Source organism: Amblyomma mixtum, chromosome 5 (genome assembly GCF_055824585.1).
Source record: "Amblyomma mixtum isolate Tamu chromosome 5, ASM5582458v1, whole genome shotgun sequence".
NCBI lineage: Eukaryota > Metazoa > Arthropoda > Arachnida > Ixodida > Ixodidae > Amblyomma > Amblyomma mixtum.
Window position 1 is genome coordinate 7,429,454 of NC_143016.1, and position 21,424 is coordinate 7,450,877.

A 21,424-nucleotide genomic window follows, 5' to 3' on the forward strand; every position below is an offset into this window, starting at 1 on the left:
ATAGCCACATGACGTGCAATTTCAGATTTATACACAAGACCAAGACTTGATAAACACTTCATGCAAAATGTTCGGTGAGAAATGAGCGAAATACGACAGGCATGACCATCACTTGCGGAAAGTTTTCCTGTAATGTCATTTATAACACGCTTTCCATTCTTTTTACGCCTACAGTGGCCACTTTCCATCGGCTTCAGTTTCTTGCCTGTTCTGAATGTACTCCTGCATATGTTTGCAGACAATGGGAAAAGTGTCCTGTAACTTAGCCAAAGCTGTCCAATTGACAATTGTTAACATACCACCCTAGGATGAAACAGAATCAGATTTCTAGAAAATGCACTCATTAGCAGCAAAGCGGCAGTCCCTTTTTAATAAGTACATGTTCGCAGGTTGTGGTGAATGGGGGTATATGTTCATAGAAGGCATGGCTATTCAGTCTATCAGGACACCCCAGATTGACAAACCAAGGTGTGGACAACGCCCCGAAATCTGCTCGTCAGTGAGAAAGAGTTGGCTACCAGAATGGAGGGAGCAAAGAAACATCTCGACTGAACGTCGTGGTGGCTCAGTAGTTAGGGCGCTCGGCTTTTGAGCTGGAGTACCTGGGTTCGAACCCGACTGCGGTGGCAGCGTTTCGATGGAGGCGGAACGCAAAACGCGCCCGTGTGCTGTGCGATGTCAGTGCATGTTAAGGATCCCCAGGTGGTCGAAGTTATTCAGGAGACCTCCACTATGGCACCTCTTTCTCTCTCTCTTCTTTCCCTCCCACTTTCCTCCCTTCCCTTATGGCGCGGTTCAGGTGTCCACCGAGATATGGGAGATAGATACTGCACCATTCCCTTTCCCAAAAATCAATTTAATTTAATTTAGATAACCAACAGAACAGAGCGGTTTGGCCAGAAGGAGCTTTCCGGCTAATCCAAGCCACAGCCAGGTTGCCCTGTGCAGTAAGCTACTCCGTCATGCAGTAGGTTATCTTCTCATCGTACTTCTCTCAACAGAACACCTAGAGGGGACCATGTATTCTCTGGGGCTATCATCTATGCTTATAAATACAAGGGTGCTCCTGCATGAAACACAGTGGGGTAATCCAGGCAGAGCACAGATTAGCCCGACATCTCTTCTTCATGAAGTTTGTTGTGAAAACAAATAGTGGCCTAATATGAAGATGAATATTGATTGCTGCCATGTAAAAACTGTGATTTAAGGGAGTAATTACCCATTAGCATACACATGAGCACAGCCACACAGCTACAGGGGAAAGTGAAGAAGCTTTCTCAGGATCTTCATGATCAAAGAAAAATCCATCTTGTTCTGAGGCTCAAACCTGAGACCACCACCCAACTGAGGCAGTCATGCTTCAAACTGAGCTCACCAGGGTAGCCAGCAGATGGCAGAAATAAGGCTAAACCAGTCAACTTAAAGCAGTAATGAGGGTACTCCTATGCTATATCTTTTGGGGCAACTTCCCAGGTGGAATAGATTTCATTTAGGAAGTAATTACCAATTACTTACTAGGTAGAAGACAATTTTTTTTCAGCAGCAAGTATCCTGAGACCACTGCACAGCCTTGTTCTGTGGTCATATGGCTGCACTCGGGTGAATGGTAATGAGTAATGGGAATGGTAATGAGTAAGGTACGGGTAAAAAACCTTTTTGTTAACCACTCTCAAAGGAACCTCCCATAAACGCACACACTGGTGGGCCCAAGCAGCCTGACACAGATCAGCATCACTGGTCCTAGAGCAAACCCTCACACTGCACAACTGCACCTCGATCATATAGCTCTTACACAGTACAAGTGTGAAGTATTTCAAGCAATAATTTTACTATGCATTATTGCTACTAACAAATTAAACATTATAGTCTGCTCCAGCACTTTTGGGATGCCACACTTCACCTTTTGAAAAACAAGTGAGTCTAATAACCTTCCCTAGCACCATATCATGACAAGAAGTCATGTTGTATATGCTGGACAGTGAACGTGGCACCATTAAATGAATGATGCTTCAACGGCAAGGCCTCAAAGAATTAGTTTTCATCATAAATCTGTCTGAACCACATCAATCATAACTTTAAGCAGTAGTGAAATCATAAACTACTTTTCTAAGTTAATGCCGGCAAAAGAGCTGCAGAACTTCTCCAATTTATCAAGTTTCAGTATCTAGATACCTGAGATATCTCACGACTGCGGTAGAGCATTAAGTCAACGAAATTACCTCCACCTCAAAAAAAAAATATATATATATTTTTTTTTCAGGAGACAGCCTTCATGCTTTTTTTTTAAATCCAAAGGTGACATCTACACAAGACTGTTTACATCCTGCCAAACCGCCCATTCTGGTTTCCTTTAAAAAAACTTTCTAAGTTATTGGTTCTCGCTAGGAAGCGAAATTTCCTTTCTGCTGTAGCTCCTGAGTGGTGATAGACCTATCCTGTAAGTGAACACACCTTAATATCAACTCAGACTACCTGAATTTTTGGTTAACCAAAAGAAATTACTAACTTGTTTTTTGTTAATACTAATTAAAAGTTTTCTTTTTAAACAGTGTCTTCTATTAATTTATACCTTTTGTTTCTTCTAACAATATCCCTGTAGACAGAAAATAACTACAGCAAACATCTGTAGGAGAAAAACACACTGAGTAACAAGTAAATATAAAACAGGTCAATCAAATGCTGAATGCCAAAAACGTCACCGAAAATGCAGAAAAAGGCCGCGGTCTTTAATTAGATAACCAAAATAAACCCATTTCCAAACATTTTCTGGCCACCTTATCAACCATCACTACCTCAAGACTCAATCCTATGCAAACTCCTTGCCTTCTGTGGCCTCCCTTTAAGATAAAGTCTTCAAATGGAAAGTACAGAACACTCTCTAACTCTCCAGTTTTGTATGCTGTACAAATATATGATCACCTAGGTAGTTTACTTCAGAAAATTGAATAATTGCAGGTGAATAATTGCAGGTATATGATGGTACTGGATATTAGTACAACCTATGCATAAACAGGCCTCAGAAATTGCTTTCCAAACTGTGATGTGTAATTATGGTTTGAATTATTAGCAAAAATTACAGACAATTCAAACTTTGCGTAATGCAAACAAAAAGCCAGCCCTGGTCCTGGAATCAATGTGGAATGAATTAAAACATATAAACGCCCACATTCAGTTCTGATCCGAGTTTTAAACAATTCATGTAGCAAAACAGGAAAAAAAGAACTGTGAAAAATCTCACCTTGAAGGCGGGCTTGGGGCTGTCCAGTCAGAATTTCGGTATGCTAGCGAAGAAGCTCCCAGAGCCTGATTCTGGGGCTGTACAGCACCCCAGACAAAATAGACCTCCCTGGAGTGTGGGGCACTAGCGGAACTGCTGCTCTTAGGATTACCTGCAAGCAAAAAATTAAATTAGTAGCGAGAATAACCATGCTGTGGCCGCCCTGCATTTTTCCCAGCAAGAATCAATTTCCAGCCAAAACCAGGCTTGAACTTCATAATGTTTATTAACTGCAGTTAACCCTGTGCTGTAACTGTGATGAGAGTATCTTAAGTAAAACATAACATAACCACAGCTGACAACTTTTTATCACATTGTAATTAGGCCACCACAAAATTGTCAAGGGGCTTCACTAAAACTTGCACTGAGAATATCAGTACAAAATGTGACCAATATCACAAAACCTTGCAGCCCTGTAACTACATCTTATTGAAATGAAATCAACCGTAAATAAAAGAGAGAGAGAGAATTTTGACCACAATAGTAAGCAAACCTAAGCAGCCCAATTATGTAATAAAGCTAGCTATATCTGCAATACCAAGGCACCAACAAGCACAGCAGAAAAATGCTCCAGTTCTTACATGCAGCAAGAGAATCACATTTGTTTGGCACGCGCTGCATATAATACTAGCACCATTAAAAGGCTACTTTAGGTTTTCATATTTTCTCAAGCTCAAGTACCAAGACAAGTCTTTATTTTTATGATTTAAACAGGTACTTCTGACTGCACAAATGTGAGATGAAAAATGTCAAAATGTATACATAACACCTCAACTACTCAAACTTGGCTAATACAGCAGCGACATCCAAAATGAAAATCCCACTTAAAATGATGTGTTATGATTGGAAGACTGCAATAAATGCAAATATGAAAATAAGAATACAGAAAAGCCTTAAGGACTGCTACTGTTCACCAAAAGCCGCAAGGTATTCCAGCACACAAAGTTAGGCTGTAAAAGAGTTGCATTTATTCACTATGAAAATGTTACATGTTACAGATGGCTGGAAGATACACACACAGAAACTGTCCCATAACCTAATTAGGGAGGCAATAAAAACGGGGAGTAGCATCACATTAACAGAAAGTATAGGATTAAGGATTTCAGCACCAGCTCTAGGATGCAGAAACCCAAAATGCCTTGATGAGTACATTGCATTTATGATAGCAAACTAATATCTTCAACATGTATGCAGGTAGTGAGTACTGGCATGCACGGTTACAAAGACATACACTAATATCAACACTAAGGAGCAATGCCTATGGGTACGAACTTCATGAAAAGAAAAATTATAGTTAAGGACAAGAACCACCACACACCACTGAACCTAAATAACACTGCTATAACATAATACAAGACATCCTACAAAACAGACACTATATCATATAATTAGCCCAAAAGAAATTATTGTTGCATAATAAATAGCACAGAAAAAACTACAGAAAGAGGTAAACACCATAAAAAATAACTTTGGCTAGAAGTCATCTTAGCTGCTAGCTAAATGCAAACAAGGCATAGGTATATTTCTGCCTTTTTTTCTGTGATCCCTTCATGCCAATAATGAAGCACTGAGAAACTTTAGGCATCAGAAAGCTAAAACATGCAACGCTACTGACTACTGAAAGTGTACTGGCAAAACTAGATTTTGGTGAGTTTCAAAAAATAGTTCAGACGAAACACTAGTCACAGCTGAGAAACATGCTATAACTGCAAAAAAAAAAAAAAGAGCTCGGTTTTCAGATCATTATAAGAGCTTCAAGAACAATATAAAAACAGGCCTGAATGCTGTCAGTCACGAAAAGTGTACTTATAAAGAGATTAAACAAGATCGTGGCAACTTAACATGCACACAGATTCACTTGGCCAATAATGCTGGCCACTTTTCACCACAATTTGTCAGCAAATGCAACCTCAACATAGCTGAAAATGCAGCTAAAAGCTAGGAACCATACAAATAGGGATAAGCTTGCCTGAGAGAAACAAGTTACTCTACACTAGCCTATTCACCACAATTCACAAGGAAACAAATTTTTCAGCATAATGCCACTGAATAATTTAGGCATGCTATTAATTACGCTGAGGCTTGTAATGACACCGCTGCCATAGAAGACAAAACTAAATTCCTCTGCACGAAAATGTGAGTGGTAAGGAGGCTTAATAGCATGCGCTGTTGTCCGGACACATTTCTTTTAGTATTCTAGTAGTGCTAACAATTATACAAAAGGTATTGGGACAGGTGTCATCTATAGGTTTACTTTTCGGACAGCTCCTCACTTGTCAACGATCTGGCTTAAAGAAATAAAAATCAAAAAGCTGATTCAGCCAAAACATTTTTAATGTCATAAGATGTTATAGGACTTGCTCCGTTTTTTTTTTTCCAACCAAATGCACTCAGAGTTGCACAAAATCTGAAACTATGCTTGCAGGCAACTCTGCTGACTGCGCACAGTTTAACGACAGCTTCATAGTGCATATATAAATGAGCTGTCTCTGACAAAACACCAAATGTAATGGCTTAATCAGGACAATACACAATGACTGACCAAGCTAGTACTATATCAATAAAACAACTGACTGGCAATATACGAAGTCAGCGTCCTAAAAAGTCAGCAGATATGCGCATGACCCCTCGCAAGCAAAAATGCCGTATCATTGAGAACCTTAATGGAAATGTGTAAAGAGCCACGCTAGTCTACTTAAACACCATAGTTTTTAGGAACATTATCCATGTGAAGGAACACTTTCACTTGTCAAAATGTCAACAATGATGCACAGGTAAAAGGCCTGTCTGTTAAGTTAGGTTTGCAGGAAATGAGTATCTTGGATATTACAGCAGGCTTCAGGAACAAATCAAGTACTTGTAACCCAGTGAAAGCTGGACAACTGTCTGCTTCTTTCCCTGATGAGTAAATAAAAGAAGCAAGAACGAGGAAAGAAAGGATAAGGAAATGCACCATGCATGAGCCTTCGCTTAACTAATTATTAAGAGTTCACCCAACCGCTAATACGAACACCTCAATGAAAAAAGTAAATGCAACATAGCATTTTGAAGAGCAAAATAAAAAAATAACACCCATGTTCCCATGTAACATGCGGAATGTTGCAAAGGCTGGTGACATAACTGAATTATTTAAAACATGAGACGAGACTAAAATGTCCAAATGAGTATTTGTTTCACGAATTTTATCTCATCACAATGATACATCTTGTGATATGACGTTTATAAAAAGTGAAATAATGCAAAGGTTGTGACCGAAGTGCACTAAAAATGTACAAAACAAACTTGTGCAAAAAAACAAAATAAAGTCCATTTAGTGGTCAAACTGCTCATGTTGTCTCAATTCCTAATATTCTTAAACACAGACTGTTGTCATACCATAAGAGCAGTACCTTTCATATGACGCAAGCAGAATTTGATGCTAAAACCACCACAATGCTTTTTTTTTGCCTCCTCTTTGTCGAACTGATTACACACAAATAAACATAACTTTAAGGATATATGCCTTTGGCATGATCACTTAAACGTCCGTGTATAGGTTAGAATTTCACCCCAAATCAATAATGTGAAATGAATAAACAGATCACACATACAAAAAAGAATGTTCCAAGTGGTACAATGAGATTCACTTTCAGAGAATATTAACTAAAGGAAAACTTGAGAACAAGTTTCTTCTATCAGAACTATAGGTGGCTTAACCTTCCCGGCTAGAGAAATATATATAAAAAAAACAAAAGAAATGGAAGTTGCATCAACATTTCATTCGTACTGCTAGACATGTAGCTAGCTGCCCCACACAGGCTCTCGCTTGTTCACATGCTATGAATAGGTAGTTGTCCTATGTGCCTGAACGAGAATGTGGTGCTCTTAAAAAAGAAGGAAGGAATTGCATATATCCTTGAACTGTGTGCATATTGACAACAGGTTGCACAACGTTGCAAGATACACTGGCACCACTTTCAAACAGAAAACCGATTCTAGTGCTGTAGTGGGCAGCTTTGCATATGTATAACAATGAAGATTTGCTGGGCACTTGTCTTGGCTGCAAATAAAGCGATTCTCTCTCTTTCGCCCCTGTGCATAAAACTACAGTCACATTTGCTTAGTAAAACTAGGCAATAGTTCCAAAGGCAAGCATGAATACAGCACAGCTTCTCAATAATGAAATGACTCATAGAAAAACTTCATTCCTTTAAACGCAGCCACGTAGCAGGTGCACTGGTAATATATTGGCTATAACCATTATGTAATCACTGCTTCATATGCACTTAAACATATGAAAAATTAATTTAAACAAGTGATACTGACTTCTGAGATGACAACAGCAAGATTTCTAAGTAGAAATTTTGTAAATGAGATGAAAGTTTTACGATACCCGTGTACGAAGATACTGCAATTTCAGCACAGTAAGGGAAGTGCAACAGCCCCACAATGCACGCTCAAACTGTTTTCCATGAATTAGAAAGTGGGAGACACCAAACCAAATACAGATAAGACACGACAAAAACTTTCAAAAATTCTACAACCCACGGTTGGATGTTACTAGCAAAAGAAGGTTCCAGGTAGGCTAACAGGTTAGCTATTTTGTTCAAAATGGGAGCTCGTACCCTATACTGCACTGCCGTAAACACATATGTGAAGATGAGAGGCATATTGTCCTGTCTTATGTCCTACCACCTTGTACTCGCATGTGTTGTGCTCTCATGTACGGAGCACGAGCTTCCATGTTGCATGAAGCAACAAGCAGTATCAGCATTACTACTCTGCAGCTTCATTTTATGAAACGCAAATCATCGTCGTTTACACACATATTGACACATATATCATACGTGGTGGTCGATCATCCATAATAATTTCAAATTGTGCACAATTCATGCATGCAGGTAGTGTATCAGCCAGTGCATGAGGATTCTTATGCTTCATTCACGCGTCACTACCCTTTTCCTTTCCATCATTACCATGGCACCAGTTTGTCACTGTGTCTATGAGCCAGTTTTTCCTTGAAAACAAACCAACAATGGATAAGGTCACTGCTGTACATTTCCATGCCAGGCAGGTGATGAAGCCCCATGAATAAAAATTAAAAAATTACACAACTGAAAGCTACCTTCCAAACCTTTCGAAAGCCACAAGGACTTCTATGGCATATTTTCATGCCAACACAAGTTCAGCACACTAAAGGTGGCAACCACTTTTAAAAATATTAAAGCTACATTCTATGCAAAACTGTTTACTTTATAACGCTGTTAAAACTTGACACTTACAAGCTGAAGGATGCTCTGCCATTTTGAGCTGAGGTACAAGTTGCTTCACTCAAAAATGACAAGCACAGGGCCAATGACCTGGCATTGCTGCCTTTATCATTGCTACCACATTACCACCTCCAGCATGGATATATAGTATATATATATGTATATATTTCCATGGCAATAAAACAATGAGGGAAGACAGGTGCATAAATCAGTCCCTTGGCTACAGGCAGTGCACATGATAGTTTAAGCAATGTCACTGGCCCCACAGACCACAGCAAATGACAGAAGCAAGGATCACCAACTGCTATTCGATCTCACTGCATATGATGCCCAATACGAAAAAAAATGGCTGTACAACAGTTCGACAAAACCAATTTGTGATTGCCCATTCTGCACACCTCATTGCTTGAAATAGTACTGCTTAAATTTAATCAACAAGTACTGCGAGAGAAAGCAATCACCGGGTGGGATATTTCAGCTGTCCATGATATTAATTCCGTTACTATGGATGCAAAAATTTTGATTTGACAGTTATCATATGAACAGGACTGTGTATACCCGCAACACAAACCACAGCAAGCCCTAGCAGGCGTTGCAGGTTGTTCACAAGTTGCCACCATTTTTTCATGTGCAGCAAGTACTGCTACCCCATCCCAACCTCCACTCCTTCCCGAAAAAAGGCTACATTAATGTACATACTTCATGCAAATGAAGACAAAGTTCAGACAGAGATAAAAAGGAGAAAGGGCGGAGGGAAGGCATGAAACCACAATTTCATGAGCCGCCATTACCGCAGTGAAAAAAAAAAAAGAAAACAAGGAAATAGAAGAATGTATCTTTACTTGCACTGGTTAGGAAGCACCAGAGTTCACAGAAGTGATGAAATTCAGTGGACATCATGCTAGTGAGGGACAAGTGACAGCTGAAAGCTTGAAAAAAAAAAATAATAAAAGAAATGAAACTGAAGTTGCCCCACTGAGTTTTCTCTTTCCTGCCTGCCCTTTATTTTTGGCCGCAACAAGTGCTTACCAAATACAAAATCAAATGGCCCAAAGTGCAACAAAGCTGCACCGCAGTCTACCCGTTGCTCCCCGATCATGGTTCAGGCCCTCACTGTCCCTTGTTCTGGGGCCGGTGGACATTCTGGATGTGCTGGCCCTGGTACCATTTGGTCGTAAACGACTTGCCGCAGTACTCGCAAGGGAACCGTCGGTGCGACCGGTGCTGATAGTACTGGTGCTGGCGCCAAGAGCTGACATTCTTGAAGTACTTGGCACAGGGGTCACAGCGATAGTTGCCCTCAGCACTCCCGCGAAAGTGGTTGTACAGCCGAACCGACGAGAAGTGCCAGCGTCCAAGACCAGTGCCGCTACCGCCGACCCCGTGTGCCCCTGCACCAGCAAGCCGCCGGGAGAGGAAAAAGAGGAGGGGGGGAAAGGGAAGAGAAGAAAGCAGCTGCCATTCCATGATTTGCAAGAGCACAGCACTACTATTCGCTAACTGCTGGCTCTAGAAACCGACACAGCAGTGTTGTCAGGCAAAAGTAAAGCACTTCAAACCTAAGCCGCATGCATCTGCTTTTCCACCTCCAAGATTAGTGCAGCTATCTGCGAATTAGATGTGGCAGTGTACACAGAGGACTTCTAAGGGCTTCACTCAAAAGACACAGCATCACTCAACACTGCTGCTTGAAAACAAAAGACTCTGTTATTCTGCAGTGCATGAAGGTGCAGAAAAGCACAAGCAAGAAAGATCCAAAGGACACCCTCTTTACATCAAGCCTTATGCAGCTGCCATAGTTTTCGCAGTAGTTATGAGGAATGAATACTGCCTTGGTGGCTGCATATATTTAAAAACAATTCCAAGCCAGTACCAAAATTACCGTGGGCATATTAATAAATGATAGTAACTGTACTATGCCAAGAAACAATAAATGCATAAGGGAACTACGCATCATTTGGATATTACGTGCCCAAATGCTTCAAGGTTACATTTACTGCTACAAAGGTCATATAAATTACACTCAAGGAATAATTTCAACAAGCCTATTTCAAACTTGATCTGAAAGTGAAAACACTGCGTGCCATCGCTAGTAGAAAATACAAAAAGAAGGAAGGTCTTAGCTTGCATGGAGTACAAAAAACTGTGGAGAAAAATGAAGACTGCAATAACTATCACATAATGAAATACGTGTGCGCACATCACAAAAACAACTTTTGTTTTTCTTTACTAGGACACAGCCCCAGAGTGTGCATGCATGAGACCTAATTCCAGAAGAACAGAATGTTGGGCCACTTTGCGCAGATTAACACAAGATGGAAGGGAGAAACACACACACACACACACACACACACACACACACACACACACACACACACACACACACACACACACACACACACACACACACACACACGAGCGCTCGCGTGTGTGTGTGTGCGTGTTTCTCCCTTCCATCTTGTGTTAATCTGCACAAAGTTTTCCTGAATATGACCTATTCCAGGCTATGTGATCAGCACCCACGTAAATGGCACAGCATGCAAAAAAAACTCTGCTGCTGATAGCGTACTGCAGCTGGTATGGCACATTGAGGCTGCTCTGGCATTCAGCGGAAAGACGCCAAAGAGAGGTGTGTGAGCACACATGACAAGATCAATGTGAATGTTTTGGCATACTAAGCCACACCCTTTGACATCGCGTTGCTTGCAACGGAGAGGTCAACAAACTCACAAGTTAGTGTAACTGCTCCAGGCTGGCATACTGAAACAAGGTTCATTTTATATCATAGAGAGAAAACAACAGCCATGTAGAAGAAAAGACCCATGTACTGAGAAATCCATCTCCTTTAATGAGGCTAAGAAAATAAACTGAACAGACCATTAGCACACAGGTCATTAAATTATAAACTCCATTATGTTATACAGACATTGTTCACTGACAAATTTAGCACTGGTTTCATAATTGAAAATTTGTGCTAGGAGCAGTTTTATCTCATGCATGAGTGTCCGGCTATTTCCCTCAAAAACAATATTCTGTAATACATAAATAATTCTAATGTCTCCAATAAAGCAAAACATATGCCAGAGTATTGGCCTTAAAGCATTAAAAATAAATACCATTAACTGCATAAAGATTTATGATCATGTACACATTCAGAGCAAGATACATTGATCCTCAGCATACTTTTGCAGAAAGGAATTCTTTTCAGTTCTAATTGTGACAATGTACAGTTCTTGTGAAAAATATAAAGCCCAAGGGGTTTTCTTCTAAGCCAAGTAGTGAGACACTCTGCACCACTCTAAGTCCAAGCCTCCAGAAAGATGAGGACGAGAGTCCCTCTCACATTCTCGAGAAACTTGAAACGCTCATGACGCAAAACGAGACACATTGCAAGGCCCAGAACCAAACCTGTCACATCATAGTGGAAAGTTATGAAGCAGGCAGCATGTAAGAAAATGTAGGGCAAACACAAAAGCATGAGTCAGCAAAAACATGAAAGATGCGCTAGCAAATGTCAGCATACAAAGGCAAGTGCAAAGTGACATGTTGCTCGATCGCAATAGGTTCTTAGGCTGATGACAAAGGAAAGTAGCTAATTTTATATTCACGGTTTGTAGCCACAAGAGACAATAAAATCACATTACGACATAGAATAAAAACTGCCTCATTTGCTTCATAAAGAATGACACAAATTTTGGAGGACGTCTGCCAGTTGAAATACTGTGACCTCCCTTGGCTCTCAAAGTGAAGAAAGCAGCTTTACAGGGATACCATTGCATGAGAAATAATTATAAAATAAACAGAGTAAAAACTCACCATTCAAAAGAAAACACCCAGACCTCAGTTTGTTATTTTTTTTTAAAGCTCTACTAATTGTATAGCACAGGAAAATAAAAGTAAACAACTTTAGAATTCACTGATGACTTCTCAGTCATCATAGCAACTAGTACAAGTTGCTAAGAAGACAATCAATGAGATCATGATAGGGTGGGACAACTAATCCCAATAATCTTGTTTTCATGTAATGACCAGGGATGGCTATTTCCTTGAGTAACACCAGTCGTGGCTACATTAAACACTGCACATCACAATCTTATGCAATGCAATGATGTCACCCATACTAGTTGGCATTCCTTTTAGTGTACTAAAACTCCAAACGAGTGTCAGGCAAGCAAGTGCCAAGAGCAAGCATACAGCAAAGTACATGACAAATTTTACCAGAAAAGGAATCTAAGGGTTTTGAAAAGATGAACATAAACATGAGGCTTTCATATTCATCGTGTTATCACTATGTGCGTGTAATGAGCAGTACAACACAGCAGGCCTCTGTGACAGCATCATAGTCAAGATGTTCACTGCTGTCTCCATGAATGTGAGCGTGAGCGCGCAAATAATACATGCTTCTTTTCAAACTAAACATTACACAGAACATTATCGCAAGTTTGGAAATGCTTTTGTATTGAAATCATATTCTTATCAGTCCAAGGCAACTTACTAGCGAGATATCAGCTTGGTCCCATGCAAAAAAAAAAGCCTGCAAATACACTGCTGTGCACCTGCTGTAAAAATTCATTTCTTCAGACTCTCTTGCAGTCAGGGACAGATTACTGCACCTCTCCTCTGTTCCTCCTCTTTCTTTTGGAAGCTTTCACAGAATCCCATGTATTCTATCATAGCTGTCTTTTGGTTCAATAACCAATTCACCTTTTTCCAAGATCACATAATGAACATGAATAGGCTGTTCTATAACCTCTGCAGCCACGTATACAATTAACTGTACACAGCCATGTATAATGTGTATGCTTGTAAGGACATGGCTACCTTTTTAGTGTATCCAGGTGATTTCTGTAATGCAGATACGAAATTGGGTTCGTGAAAATCTGCCATGCAAGTCCTAGAATGCATTTATACGTTAAAAAAGACACAGTAACGTTGTACTCTGAGTGATACTACAGCACATTGTTAAACCGTACCAAACACTTGAGAGATGTGCAGTATCCCCGTTTCAATACAGCCACAAAATCAGCAACTCCTACTCAAGACAGGCCTCAGTGGAACAAAAAAGCCCCAATAGAATGCAATAATTTTCAAATACCCTCTGTTGGCCTAAAATGTGCAAGCCAAAATGCAGTTTGCTACAGATAAATGAATGAAACGTGGACTGCACACAAAATGTACACCACAGTCAGATATACCAGGTTTTTCAGCAAGCATTTTCAAAAATTTTTAAAAACAGGGTGGTTGGAATAGAAAATCTCTTCAGAAATGAACTGTCTGTCACGGCAGAAGGTAGTTATTTTAAATATTATGCTAATTAGCTAGTTAAACTAAAACTTCATAAATTGTAAATTAGGAGGGGGGGTGGGGGTAGAATTTAACGTCCCAAAGTACTACATGGGCTATGGTGATGCTGTCTGGAGGGCTCCAAGTAAATTTAGACCTCCAGGGGTACTTTAATGTGTGCCGGCATTGCACAGCACACAGGTACCTTTATCATTTCTTCTCTATCGAAATGCGGCTGACACAGCCAAGATTAATAAGCTTTTAAATTAGCATGGTCAGGTGGTTAGCACCAATGGGTCCAAAGCCGCAAACAAAACGATGCCATATCAGTTTATGAAACTAAGACATCACACTCTAAAGCCTTGTGGTAAAAAAAGATCTGGCGCTTTTTTTTTTTTTCCGCAAAAAAATGAAACTGAGCAAATGATGCCCGAAGGAAGTTCAGAGCAAACACAACGTCCACTGGTGACGAGTTCCAATGCCTGTGGCACCCAATTTGAACTGCCTGTGCTACTGTACCATGGCACGTACTTTCCTTAGTTTTGTCTCTCAAAAATGATGGACAAGTAGTTGGCAATGATTGCAGTTATTCTCACACCAAGTGATGACACAAAAGAAAGTGCATGCCACGGTGCTTCCGTTGAGGAGCTTTGTGGGGCACTGTGCCTCTTGCTCCAAATAATAGCTAATGAAAAACATCTTGATTCACAGCACCGCCAACCTGTTCTTAGCACCTTTTGTTTCCTTGCTGCGAACAGCACATCCTCAGGAAACACTGAAAAAGCTGCTTGCTGGGCTTAGTTGCTATTTAGACATTACTTTTGAAGAGCACACATCGCAAGGACACAAGAGGCCCACAAGGCACCGATTACTGCAGTGTGTGCTCATCTTTTATATCCTTGCTTTGTCTGCACTGCACAAATAACGCTTACTCAAAGGTAGTGTGAAGTTCATTCAGTTTTATATAACTCAATATAGGTTTGGCTGCTTTCTAACAGCAGTTGGAGTATATATAATACATGAAGGCTATTAAATAGCAGGATGACACTGACTGCTAAGAAAGAGTCAAATAAAAGGTCAAATGTATTTATACCGGGAGTGTCTACTTCATAAACATGGGCACACTGATTATTTTGCATCAGTAGTTGCTCCTCTGATTACATTTACTTTATTTGTTTCCTATTTACGGCACATGGAAGCCGATGCTAGCTTTGTCCTATAAAAATTATTTGTGCGCAAAAAAAAAAAGTTCCCTTCTTACTTTATGAATGCCACCTTGTAACTGCTTTTCTCAGCTTTTTTGTAACAACACTAGTTACTTTCAGGTCCTGTAAATAATAGTGCAGCGTGTTGTACTCATACAGATCTCAAGTGACAAAATTCAAAATAAAAAACATGAGTAAAGGACAATAAGACATCTCATTATATACTTTTCACCACCTCGCACAGCAACAAGTTGTCACCAAAAGTTCCCTGCAGTCCATTCTTGTTTGCTTGGCATGCACCGGCACAATGGGCACTTAAGATAAAGAAAAAAAAATAAAGATCAAGTGGGAGGGGGAATTTATCGCCAAGCAAACCAGCATCACAGACTTGACACAGCAGTTGCATTCAGTTCATCACACATGGGGCTTCGTTCCCAGTGTTTCCTCAGGTCATAGCGTTTTTTGTAGCAGCGGCCACAGTGTTGGCACACGTGCATCTTGATGGCACGGTGCATGTAGTACAGATGCACTCGCAAAGACTCAGCTGAGCAAAACCGCTTTGAGCAGGTGTTGCACTTGAACGGTTTGTGGGGCACAGTCACTCGCCAGGGGCCTAGGCAGACACGAGGGTGGGAAGAGAAAGAAGAAGGCCATGGCAGCATTCTCATCTTGTGCACCTTGCGAGTTCAGTTCCTGCCGCAGCATTATGAAATTCACTCTCGCAAAGCAGGCAGGAAAAATCTCGCCCCATTCAGAGCATCGCTGCACTAATAAGCAGCTAGCTGCTTATAGAAAAAAAACCTATACAGTTTCAATCAACCACTTTCAGGATTCTATCAGAAAGCACCTCAACAGAGCTCCACTCCAAGAATTATCATTCAACGACTGCCTTAGCTTAAAAGCTTGTGGTGTGTGCGGCTCAGCCCCCATTTACCATAGCGTTGTGCATGCGATGTAATTTTACAAAAAGCTGAAATTCTCGTACAAAGAACTTTTATTACTTTTGTTTGCATAGCAATTCTTTAATCATTTTAAGCAGAAATTTGAGTCAGCTAAAAGAAATTACTCAGAAAAGGAAAAAGTTCCAACCATATTTACTTAAAGCATGCCAGCCATTTTTGTATCATTAAACGAAAAATACCACAAATGAATACAAAATGCTTTGCATCTATTCCGACTATCATAGATGCCATGTGTTAGACACAAGAACATGCGACTCGGTTCAACATGAAAGTAGAGCAAAATTTTAAACATACTCAAGTTGACAAAGGCAAAATGCGACGTAATGCTTACGAAGTTTTGCCATAAACCACGTACTGAACCACGATTAAGTAGCTCAGCAGATAGAGTCCTCATCCCGCAAGTGTAAAGAAACAGTCAAGGAATCAGATTTTTTGCTCATCAGGAATACGAAAGGCATGCTAATACACCTGTTGCTATCCTCCTCAACGAAGTAAGCTTTCATGATTTCTCTAGCAATGCTAGTGTTAGGCTTTTCAATTAAATTCTGTTTGCAAGTTTTGCAGTGACATCTTTTGTGATGATTTATCGAAAATAACACCCGCCTTCCCCCTCCTCCTATAGAGCTCTTGTACAGAAGCAAGTTGTGCTGCCCATCCAGCCTAACAATGCCCTGCATGGCCAATATGCTTACAGTCACTGTTTTTACAAATTCTATGTCATTCAAGATGCATGCTGCTTGTTGCATTGACTACTCGTTTCCAGCTTTCATGACCAATTAAAATTTTTCTTTCAATTTGTGTTGTGTGGTAAGGACAAGTTTGACATTTCCCCTACACAAGATTTAAGAAATTCTTTGAATGTAGGAGATGATGTAAGCATGGTTTCACAAATACTATAAGTGAAGCCTGCAGATTATTCAACACTATTCAGAACTTAGGGCTGATTTTTAAAGGTCTATGGACACACAAATTTCGGTTGCATGTTTTCTTCAATGTAATGATGCGTAGGTCATTATTACTATTTTATTGCCATAAAGGACCCCAACAGACAGTTTCTAGCGTCCAACAGTTCCATGTTGTCTACAGCAATGCGACAAACTTGGAAGCAGTTTGTTTATTTGTTAGTTTTTAATGATGTATAAAAATGGCTCGAGTGTTACAAATAAACTCACTCAGAAGCTAGCCTGTTCCAGGTCTCCTTTATGTTTCTTTGCATCTATCTTGTGTTACTGCATTGATATAATTTATAAAGCTATATAGGTTGCTCACCCAGACCAAGATCATCATGCTGTTACCTTACAGTTTTGAGCATTGCCTTTGAAGCCCCTCCTCCTGTGTGTGCACGTGTGTATGTATAAATAAATAAAAAGGCACCATTTCTTTCTAGCAGGTTCACTACATGTGATCAAGAGAATAGATAGCGCTCATTCAGAGCTCTTCGAGGTGAAATGGAGCCTGAGCTTACACAATTATGGGGGCAGGTCCCTTCACATTCACAGGGCTTTTTTGGCCTGCACCTTTGCTTTTTGAATGCAAGTACAGCCGGCCAAATATTTAGCTGGTGTGCGCGACGGCCGCTTTTTCTGCGCTCCTGCATTTTGCGATGAAGCAAACTTGCCGAAAGCTCAATATTAAGCATGGGCTTAGTGAGCCTGTACTTAGATTTGATATTTTCGCAAGTGTGCTACGACATAAGAAGCAGGAGCACAGAAAACGCGGCCGTCGCGCACGGCAGCTAAAGATTTGGCCGGCTGTACATAATTTGCGTCAGCAAATTAGTTTTTCGACCGGTGTTACACTTTGCAGAGGTTCCAAGTAAAAAATTTACAAATGGCCAGTTATGCTACAAATGCGTTAAGCATGATCAGTTGTCAAAAACCAAATTCTTTCTTCGCAGACATAAATAAGTTTTGTCAAAATGAGATCACCGACAGTAGCAAGAGACAGGATCTTGTGTACAATCTGCACTTTACCTGTCTAGGGCAGTTTCTTCAGCTGTAACAACAGTATGTCACTCTCCCTCTCTCTCTAAATCTACAGAACAAAGTCTGCATTCTACAGGCAGCTACGTTGCAAGATGCATCTGAATCAAGCGAAAAACAGTACAAAAACGACAAATGAAAATGAACAACTGCAAAGACTACAGTCTCAGCTTTTCATTGTTTTTCATTTTACAAATAGCAACCAACCATAGGTAAAACGCAGACTTTCTTGCTTAAGAAAAAGTACCTGCAAGTTAAAAATATATACTAGAAAATTTTCAGCCCATTATGATGTGGCTACTGCAAGGGCAGTGCACTGGAGGCTTTCTTTTCATTTGTTTCTTCAGACAGCCCGCTTTTAGGTCTTGCGAAGAAAAGATGTTCACTTAGAGCTTGTCCCATGGAAAAGCACGAATCATCCCTCAAAAATTTGCCTCAGACAAATTTTTCAAAATGTGTTTCCTGAACCAGATTCTATCTGCTGTGTCAAAGAGAATGTAAGCTTGGCATAATCAATGTTCACTGAGGTTGAAATGTAACATGCTCTTCTGGAGCAACTTGCACACATTTATGCACCTTGAGGGAGAGGCATCAAGGTCGACTTGCGAATAAAGAAGTGATAGCAATGCTGAAATGAGACAGTTTTCCTCTCAAGCTAAAACCATCTGGCCACTGCTCAGCTGCTGATCCCAAGGTCGCAGGATCGAATAACAGCCTCAGTGGCCACATTTCGTTGAAAGTGAAATACAATAGCACCCGTGGAACGTGTGATATAAGTGCATAACAAAAAATCGCAGGTAGGCGGAAGTAATCCAAAGCATACCACTACAGCATCCCTCATAGCAGAGAAGCAGCTTTGAAACATCAAACCCGCATACCTACCAACCTGAAAACCAGCCCCTTTTTCTGTAAAGAACAGTCTGGTGCAATAAATATTGAAAAAAAAAAAAAATTCATGAGGCAAATTTTCAAGTGAGTATCAATGTTTCAATACATGGCAAGACTCTATGTGGCATCTAAACTTTGTAAGGTATAATGTGCATCCCCTGAAACATCCCCAGCAAGCTGCTCTTTCAGTAATCATATTATAACATGCTGATCGTACCGATACTAATTTCTGACCTGAACACGAAACTTTTTAAAAATAAGAAAGAGACAGAAGGCAGCAGAAAGACACAAGGGACAAAAAAAAAAGCAGGAGCAAGACGCCAGATGTGTTGACGAACGTTTGCTGTGCCCACTCCTGCCTCTTTTGTCCTTTGTGTATGGAACCAAACCAACCAGCACAACTGCCCATTCTCATCACTTTCTAATTAGAAACACCTGGAAGTTAGCGGCCATGTTCAACACAATTGTACCTGTGACATTTGTGACAAAAAATCTTTTGGCTGACCTTCACACGAACAATTAGATATCTGAAATTTTCTAAATACCAGTATGCTTTCAAGGCACAACATTAAAAGAACTGCAGAAGCCAGAATGCAGATCTAGCAAAACTCTGCAAGCAGCACACAAAATCTGATGTGGTCTTCAAAGATACGAAATACATTAGTTTTCATCATAATCTGCAATGATCACACAGAACAGTAGATAAGGCTGGAAAGAATGTAAGCCGAAGCAACTGCTTCAGCATAACTGAGTGGTCCACCTCACAAGAAACAAAATATCAGCCTTCTGCTTAAGCCAAGTACTGCCCAACACAAAAAAATTTCTTGAGGCGAGTTCTGCCATCCTTGGACACAATTACGCTGCCTCAAGGCAACTGCACTGTTGAGCACAGCACCTGATAAAGGAGAAAGAGAAAAAAGAAAAGAAAAAGAATGATCTCATATGACAACAAGTGCAGTGCATCACAAAGAAATGGCAAGACATGCATATAGATGACGGGGCTGATAAGTGCAACATGTCACCTGGAAACACAGCACCCTTGAGAGTCTCGTCTTCACCTTTTTACCAGTATGTCACACTGTTTCTAGGCGAATCAGCAAGACACACCCATTTAAATTAGCTGCAATTGACAACCCCCCTACCACCTTGTCCCAGTCGTTTGTAAACTGTCTGTGTACTTATCCTCCTTGTACCTAATAAAGCATTATTTCATTTGGTTTGATTTATTTGTAGTCACTCACATGGTCTCGAAACAGCTCCTTGAGCCAGAAGTCGTAACTACTTTAAAATTTTTCTTGGATTTTACCTCCTATTGCTTTTCTTTTTTGCATAATTATTTCCATGCACCACTTCAGCATAACTGGATGATTATCTTTTGTTCTGAGCCACCATACATAATTTTGGTGCACAAAAGCTCTGCAGTATATGTAAGTAGCTCTACAGTACGTGGATGTAAATTAAAAAGATCATTCTCACTGACCCTACTGTTTTCCAGAGGAAAGCGTCTGCTATTAAGGCAATGAAAGCAAGCTCAGTTCTCTTGAAGCTATTAGCATACTTATGATAATAATGGTTTCAAATTTTAAAACCTTAAAGTCAAGAAACTGCAATGGGAGCTCTTTATTTAAAGAAAATGATGAGCCTTAACATTAGTTTCACAATAAGCCAAATTATTCTGAAGATTCAAATAAGCCTTTAAAGAGGTTAAAATGTTTCAGCTCATTAATAACAGCAAAGTATTCTCAAGGTTAGAGTTATATGCAATACTAATTATATTATGCAAATCATGCCACATAGGAAGCACACTGTAAAGGCGTACTAAACCCACAAGTCAATAACAAAAAAGCTCAACTTCAGAAATGACAGTCTACAAAGCTTGGCCTTTTTGGCCTTTAACAACACATGCACATTTTCATGCACTGAACCATGCTGTAGCATAACATGCCAAGATCATACCTTATTTTTGAGGCTTGATGCCGCTATATACCAACGCAGTCATATATCTGATAGAAAGACAGCACATAAAATAACACAATGCAAGTTAACATTTCAGGTCATTAACAAAGCAAAATATGGTAACATAGCTACAGCTTGTGATGTAACAAAGCTAGGTACTGCTTTGAAAACCAAGTGGAAAAATTTAGAAAGAGAAAAGCACATATGATTAAACTGAAAGGTTTCAAGTTTCATCAAGTTTCAAGTGACCCATTACTTAAACTATTACACTCTGCTTTACATTAGAAAACATGGATAGTAAGACATGCCTGATTTCACAACAAAGCAAGTAGCAAAAGTCTGATTAAGCCTAGACAGGATGAAAGTAGAAGAAAATGCACAGGTCAACCTTTGCCTAAACCAAGATTTGTGAATGAAGCAGCACTGTTTTTCCCGTGACAGCATTGAATGGTTTCTTTATTATCCTGGATTGTCAACTCTTGTCTTTGGTAAAGTGAGCAGCAATGCACTACGCCATTTACCTTTCCCAAAATGCCTGCAATATTCACTGAAGACGTGACAGGCACAACATAGGACAGCCACGTGTTGTTGCAAACATGCTTATAAATCAAATTTTCTACTG

General features: G+C 40.0%; 1 protein-coding gene across 10 annotated transcripts in view; it reads right to left on the reverse strand.

The window, feature by feature from the left end:
• Window positions 1-21,424, reverse strand: part of LOC149341239 (uncharacterized) — a 179,587-nt gene that overhangs the window by 48,427 nt on the left and 109,736 nt on the right. Inside the window, exons 5-6 of one of the 10 annotated variants that reach the window (XR_016282888.1) lie at window positions 9,556-9,917; window positions 4,223-6,175 (exon numbers count right to left, since the gene is read on the reverse strand). The exons of 3 other annotated variants lie outside the window; for them this stretch is intronic. Coding sequence is in view for 6 of the 7 variants with exons in the window: in XM_089543206.1 (XP_089399332.1) it covers window positions 9,637-9,917 (281 nt within the window). In the remaining variant the exon portion in view is untranslated. Of the gene's footprint in view, window positions 1-3,238; window positions 3,390-4,222; window positions 9,918-11,351; window positions 15,628-17,952; window positions 18,060-20,802; window positions 20,850-21,424 lie in introns of those variants that run through there. 6 more of the 10 variants (XM_089543198.1, XM_089543206.1, XM_089543210.1 and 3 more) reach the window with 6 other exon arrangements.